The sequence below is a fragment of the Solanum tuberosum genome, unplaced genomic scaffold (assembly GCF_000226075.1).
Source record: "Solanum tuberosum cultivar DM 1-3 516 R44 unplaced genomic scaffold, SolTub_3.0 scf00118, whole genome shotgun sequence".
Classification (NCBI taxonomy): domain Eukaryota; kingdom Viridiplantae; phylum Streptophyta; class Magnoliopsida; order Solanales; family Solanaceae; genus Solanum; species Solanum tuberosum.
In genome coordinates this window covers 1-7,375 of record NW_006239043.1, presented here as the reverse complement: position 1 = coordinate 7,375, position 7,375 = coordinate 1, and the positions used below count along the sequence as shown (strand labels likewise).

The 7,375-nt window shown below is 36.2% G+C and overlaps 1 protein-coding gene across 1 annotated transcript; it reads left to right on the top strand.

The window, feature by feature from the left end:
* The first annotated feature begins 5,479 nt into the window (after window positions 1-5,479).
* LOC107061122 (zeatin O-xylosyltransferase-like) lies at window positions 5,480-5,992 on the top strand. The gene has a single exon (XM_015309904.1). It carries the CDS (start codon window positions 5,480-5,482, stop codon window positions 5,990-5,992), a length of 513 nt encoding a protein of 170 aa, XP_015165390.1.
* Window positions 5,993-7,375: the final 1,383 nt, after the last annotated feature.

Below are 7,375 nucleotides of genomic sequence, written 5' to 3'. Positions count from 1 at the left end.
TATATATATATATTATATTATTATATTATAGTAATATATATGATATATGATTTAAATAAAATAAAAGTAGGTGGGTCATGGTGCCACGTGTCGAAAGAAGAGTGAATTTTATTCACTCTTCTTATATAGTATATAGTAATGTTTTAAATTAAATAAAGAAGGCAAAATAAGAAATCTTGGAAAGGTATAAATACTATAGAATTAATGAGGAAAGAGAAAATGTAGTGTGCCTTTTTACTGAAATTGGTAAAAACACAGATTATTTTAGATTAAAAAAAGGGAAAACAAAAAGGCAAAAGAGGAATTTTAGGAAGATATAAATAGTGTAATAATAAGGCGGAATAGCCTAGGAGGCCCCTGTACTTGGTTTCGTTTGTCAGTTGAACCCTTTTACTCATCACTTTGCCAAATGAATCCTTAAATTCGATGAAACTCTATTTTCTAAACCCCTCTAACCATTGACCGAAATTATGTGGCATTAAAATGGCTGAGTTGGATAAGTATGAGACCACACACATTTCAAAGCAAGTGAATGCAATATTTTTATTTAAAAATTATCAAAATTGTAAGACAAAATAATAATAATAAATTAAAAAAGTAAAATTCTCAAAACCCTTCTTCTTCAATCCACTCACACCCCTTCTCTTTTCTTCTGCAGCCTCACCCCATCTTTTTTCTCTTCTCATTTATATATATATTACTTCGAATATATACTAAATATACTACTTAATATATAATATTTTCAAGTATTTGTTTAAGTAAATAATTGTTAACATTATTTTTTCAAGTATTGACTTATTATAGTGACTACAAATTTAATTTCAATATTAAATAATTAAAATTATTTAATTGAAGAAATAGTAATTTTATAAAAAATAATAATAATTAAGAAATGCAAAGACTCCATGAGCCTTTGACTTTATTAATATATTGATAAAATTCAAAACATACAAAGTTACAAAATTACAACTATTTGTGTCTAATAAATTGTAAAATGTAAATTCTACCTATTTCGAATCATTTTTTCCAATTCATATGTATTAACATTAACATGAATTGGCTCATAATTTTCAAAATCAACTAATCTGTAATTTGGACTTGCTTGTGCTGAAGGATCCTCAATTGACATTATTTCTTCAAGTTCTTCTTCTTCTTCTCCCGTATTTTGTGTTTTTCCTTTGTTTCTTCGCTCTGATATAATCCAATCTCTGAGGCAAACTAAAACATTCATGGAATTGCTTCCCAATGAATGACGATTATCTCCGATCTGTTGTCTTCCTTGACTAAATGCGCTCTCTCATGCAACAGTTGACATTGGAACACTTAGCACATCCCTCACCAAGGTGGAAAGTACTGGAAATTGTTTTTGGTTTTTCTTCCACCAATTCAGTGTGCTAATATTATTTTGATAGTTCTCTGGAGCTTGTCTCAAATAATAAGTAAGCTCGTCCCGATTTATGCTACTTTGAGATGTAGGTTGTATTCTATTCCAAATAGATAAATTAGTAACACAATGGGCAGACATACCATGTGCCTGTCTTTTAGAAGATGATGACTTGTTTGAAGGATGAGATAGAGGAACAGTATGGTGTAGCATTATCAAGTAAAGTGACATAATGATTAGATAAGGATTGGATATGATTATTTGTATCACCCATAGACTTAAACATACTAGGTTCCTCATCAATTTGAATATCTATATCTAATACGAACAAATTCAGACATAGTAGCAAATTTCTTACACGAATTTAACATAGCACAACCCAAATAAATAGGAGAAATAGGAAAAAAATATTTTTAAAAATTTTCAATCATTTCAGTAATAGCCGTTGTATAATCTTCTTTAAGTTTATATTCACTAAGCAATATAGCAAGGTCGACTACATAAGCTAAAATACTACAAACGGTAGGATAATAAGCACCGAAAAATACAGCAGTATCGGCATAATTTTTTTCTTAAAAACAACAACATCATTAATTTTAACCCAATCAGATTCTTGCAACATGACTTCAGGAAATTATATGCATATTGGTTAAAAGTTGTAGTTATAGGCACTCTATAAATGTAGCAAGTTTGTAAAAACCATATGTAGAACTCCACCTAGTTTCTATTTCTTCGGACATTAATCTTGCTCTAAGATTATTTTCCTCACATTTTCTTTTAAATTCTTTAAGTCTAACATTTCTATTGTTCTTATATACCATAATTTTCTTGTAACTCACGTTGATTCATATCGTGTGCACCTACACTTATTTCTCCAATTTCCCTAGGTGGTGCGTTAGGCATACGAGCACAAAATTTACTTGTACAACCTCTACTGGAAATATTTTTTTCTTACTACTACCTCAGGGACACAAATTTTTAAGATTTCTACCTACTTTTTTTTATTGTTTCCATTATACAAATTATAAACACAAAAAATAATATGATTAAATATTCTAGAATTTAATATACTAAATAAAAGCAAGAGAAGAAACGGATATACCAAATTGCCGGAATCCAAAATTAAAGAAAGAACCGTAAAATTGATGAAATGTTGAACACTTGAAAGTTGAAAACTTCCACTTGATATTGTTAATTACAAAATATAATATAAAATTGTTATCACAAAAGAGAATTGAGGAATTGAGAATTTGAGAGAGAATTAGAAGATTTGATGTACGAAAAATAAAGAAATGTGTTGGTATTTATAGAAAAATAAAATTGTGTATTAAAATATATATTTTAAAAAAAAAATCCATTTGGCCACTTTTTCAAAAAGTGGCCCAACGGATATAACCCAATAAAAGTTTTTTTTTTTTTTTTTAAATTACTTACCGGGTCGGTGCACTGGTAGGCAGCGTACTGGTCCCTTACCGAGTTTTGGACTGAGCCGGGGTCAAATATCAAGTTAGAATTAGAGGTCAAATTTCGGGTCGAGTCTGGGTTGGGTCTTGGGTCAGGGTTAGGTCTGGAATCGGGTGTCGGGGTCGGGGTCGAGATCAAGGACGAGTCTCAAGTCAGGTGTCAAGGTTTGGTCTGGTGGTCGGGTATTGGGATTGGGTTGATCGAATTGGGTGTCGAGGTCGGGTCTCGGGTCAAGTCTCGACTCAAAGTCGGGGTCGAGTCTCGGGATGGGGTCAGGTTTCGAGTCAGGTGTTAGAATCGGAGTCAGGTCTCAGATAAAGGTAAAGTCTCGGATCGCATCTCGAGTTGAGGTCTGGTTCAAGTCTAGGATCGATTGTTTGAATCAAGGTTGGGCTTTTGTCGAGTAAGGGTCAGGGTTGGGATCGGGTCTCGGATCGGGGTCGGGACCGGGTCGGGGTTGGGTCTCGAGTCTTGGGTTGGGGTCGGGGTTAAGTCTTGCGGTTAGGGTCAATCTCTAATCAAGTGTCGGGGTCGGGGTCGGGTCTTAGGTATCGTATTGGGGTCAAGGTTGGGGTCGAGATCAAGTTTTGAGGTCAGGCGTCAGGGAATTCAACTCCAGTTGAGAAGCACCTCCTTTCTCTGTGGATTCCCTTACTGCTGCTCCCAATTTTTCTGCTCTTTTCCTAATGTCGTCGCCTTCTTCTGATGCCATTAACTTCCTCACGACATTCTCAATGGCAGATGCAGTGACAAGCTCATCGCGTTTCTCCCACTCCCTAATAACCTGCAAGCCTATTTTCCAAAGGATTTGAGGAAAGAGTGCAGAGGGTTGGGCAGCACAAACAGATATCTCTTCGTCCACAGGCGGATGTGGTTGCCAGTAGCCCCTTGGCATATGGGGTTTGACCAACCAAAAAATGGTTTCTTGGTGACAGATGGAAATAGGCCTGATAGTTTGAGAGTGAGAAAAATGCATCCACCATTGAGAATGTTGTGAGCAAGTTAATGGCATCAAAAGAAGGCGATATCATTAGGAAAAGGGCAGAAGAACTAGGAGAGACCGTAAGGTAATCCATAGAGAATGGGGGTTCTTACCGAATGGAGTTGGATTCTGTTAAAAAATGACAAAAGTCCCACATTAGTGGTTAATGAGATGGGTGGACTCCTTATAAGGTTTGGGCAATCCTCCTTCCTTTGAACTAGCTTTTGGGGGTGACTTAGGCCTAAAACCTAATTTAACAGATTCTGTCATGGCACATATCACAAGTTCAATTTGTTCGTTCATCCATATTGGTTATATACCTGATACTTTTTCTCAACTTCTGCTGTGTTGCAGAGCTTTTTTTACTTTTTAGTGTGTTGAAGTAAGACAACAGCAAGAAACAGACATCAGTTAAATATCACTAACTCATCTATCTTGTAATATGAGCAATGAAAAAATCAAGGTGTTGAAACTAAGTGAAATATTAGGACCTTTTTCATAGTTGAAACTAAGTGAATTATTGAAAGTTCAAGAGAATTATTGGCTCTTTACATTTTCTAGGAGAATAGTTTGAAGATAATCAAAAGGTAACTTCCTCGCAACATTCTCGATGGTTGGATGCATTCACTACCATCTCCTGTTTCTTCCACTCCATAACAAGCAGACCTATTTTCAACATTTCTGAAACCAAGGAACAATTTTTTGGTTGGTTGGTAAAAGTGCATAGGCTTTTGTCTTGCAACCATGTTCATCTTATGCAGTTGTAGAGAACAAAAGAAATGATATCCAACCTTTTCATGTAGATGGTACATCAAAATCATATAGTCATTTGAGAGTTTACAAAATAATCTCATGTTGGACATATGGATTAATAAGAAAAGATTATGATAAAAGTTTTCATGCATGACTCAACACATACTTTTATTTAATCTGCATAAACAACATCCAATAATTCAAAAATAATAGTACAATAATTAGTAGTTACAAAACTAAAAGATATGTGAAAGAGATGGATTTGCTACTCACTCCTCCTCTTAACTTCACACATTTGCTATATAACCCTGCTTCTTCCACGAGAAAAAACTCAATCAGGACACATGGAGGATCCGATAGAAACACGAAACTCCAATCTTTCTACTTCCATGTGTAGCTATGAGAATTTACCAAACCATGAACTTGATCATGAAGTAGTTATAATCGTCAAGCTTTGCTTCGAGCCAATGCTTTAAATCCTTTAGACATAGCAAAAATCCACTTCCATGGCCATTCCACTTCCTGAATTTGCCTCACCTCCACCTGACTTTAATGCCTTGAGCAAATTCCCATTACATCATCAGCCATTATGGGATGCATCTTTGCTTCTTCGCAAGTCCATTGCTTCCTTTTTACGTGACATCTCCTCAAAATCGAGACGAGTCATTGTTGTTCATGATTCTTTTATGTCATACATTGTTCAAGATGTTTCTTCCTTTCCCAATGCTGAATCATAAATATTTAATTGCATTTCATTTTTCACTTTGTACTGTTCTTTATGCTTATTTAGTGGAAAGTCTATCCAACTTGGAGAAGAATTGCTTAAAAAGCTACCGCCCCTTGAAGGAGCGCTGCCTGATTAAGTCCAGAACTTTATGGATTTTCAGAGTCCATAGATGGATATTAAATCAGGTGATACTCATAATACAAGTAAAGTAATTGAAGGTGAGTTTCTTGATTTGCTGGCACAAGTAGAAAGTAAACAACAGTGGGCAATTGGACCAATTCTGCCTACTAAATTCGATAATATCTCGAATAGCAACAATACATGTTTGGAATGGCTGAACAAACAACCTCCGAGATCAGTTCTTTATATATCATTTGGAACATCAACTACATTTTCCGATAGAGAATTCATGGAGCTCGCGATGGGACTTGAACAAAGCAAACAGAAGTTCATATGGGTGTTGAGAGAAGCCGATAGAGGAGATGCCTTTACCGGGGAAGCTAGAAGATTTGAGCTTCCAGAGGGGTTTGAGGAAAGGGTAAAAGAAATAGGCCTAGTGGTAAGAGAATGGGCACCACAACCCGAAATCTTGGCTCATTCTTCCACAGGCGGGTTCATGAGTCATTGTGGATGGAATTCTTGCATAGAGAGTATTACCATGGGTGTACCTATAGCTGCTTGACCAACCGAGAAATGCTGAAAATAGGTCTGACTGTAAGGGAGTGGGAGAAATGCGAGGAGCTAGTAAGTGCATCCACTATTGAGAAAGTCGTTAGGAAGTTGATGGCATCAGAAGAAGGTGACGAGATTAGGTAAAGAGCAGAAGAATTGGGAGAAGCCGTTAGGCATTCCACAGAGAAGGGGGGTTCTTCTCGAATAGAGCTGGATTCTTTTATCGCGCATATCACAAGATAGACTTGCTTTTCAACAGAAATTTCAAGTTTATCTGTCACTTGTCTGGCTTCTATGGCTATCGGTGAGTTATTTCTTTGTATTTCTCTCTTAATGGTCCTGTTTACATTTCTCAGTTGGTATGTACCAGAGTTATAATCAAGAACCACATATGATGAATTAAGGTTACTCCATAAGACGAACAACGTATGTTTTCGATTATTCAGTAGTAGTAGAGAATTACAGAACAAAATTTTTTAGTTGTGAAAAGCAAGTCTATCTAGTAATATGAGCAATGAAAGAATGTAACTCCATTTGAGAAGCACCTCCTTTCTCTATGGACTCCCTTACTGCTGCTCCCAATTCTTCTGCTCTTTACCTAATCTCGTCACCTTCTTCTGATGCCATTAACTTCCTCACAACATTCTCAATGGCGGATGCAGTGACAAGCTCCTCGTGTTTCTTCCACTCCCTAACGAGAAGGCCTGTTTTCAAGATTTCTGCCACAAAGAAAGCATTAAGTGGCTGTTCAGAATGCATAGCCCAAGCAGCCATTCGGTACCCCCGCAGTAATACACTCTATGCAAGAATTCCATCCGCAATGACTCATGAACCCCCCTGTGGAAGAATGAGCCAAGATTTCAAGCTGTGGCGCCCATTCTCTGACCACTAACCCGACACCTTCTACTCTTTCTTCAAACCCGTCTGGCAACTCAAATCTTCTAGCTTCCTCACTAAAGATATTACCTCTATCACCATCTCTCAACACCCATACAAACTTCTGTTTGCTTCGCTCTAGTCCCATCGCGAGCTCCATCACTTCTTTATCAGAAAATGTAGTTGATGATCCAAAAAGATAACATAAAGAACTGATCTTGGAGGTTGGTTATCAAGCCAATCTAAACATTTAATTTCTCTTATCTGATACATGATCACTTTAGCAGCCAGAAATATCGGTCCGATTGCCCATTGCTTCTTGTTTTGTGTACTTGCAAATTTTTCCATCAGATCAAGAGAAGTACCTGTTGGAATTGAAATAATCAGACATTTAAGCTAATAATTGCAAACTATAACAAAGAAAGCTATTCTAAAAAGCATAATATTTTGATATAATTAGGCAAAGTGGCCTACATAATCAAGTACAAGAAACAACAGATAGTAACATAAATCAAAG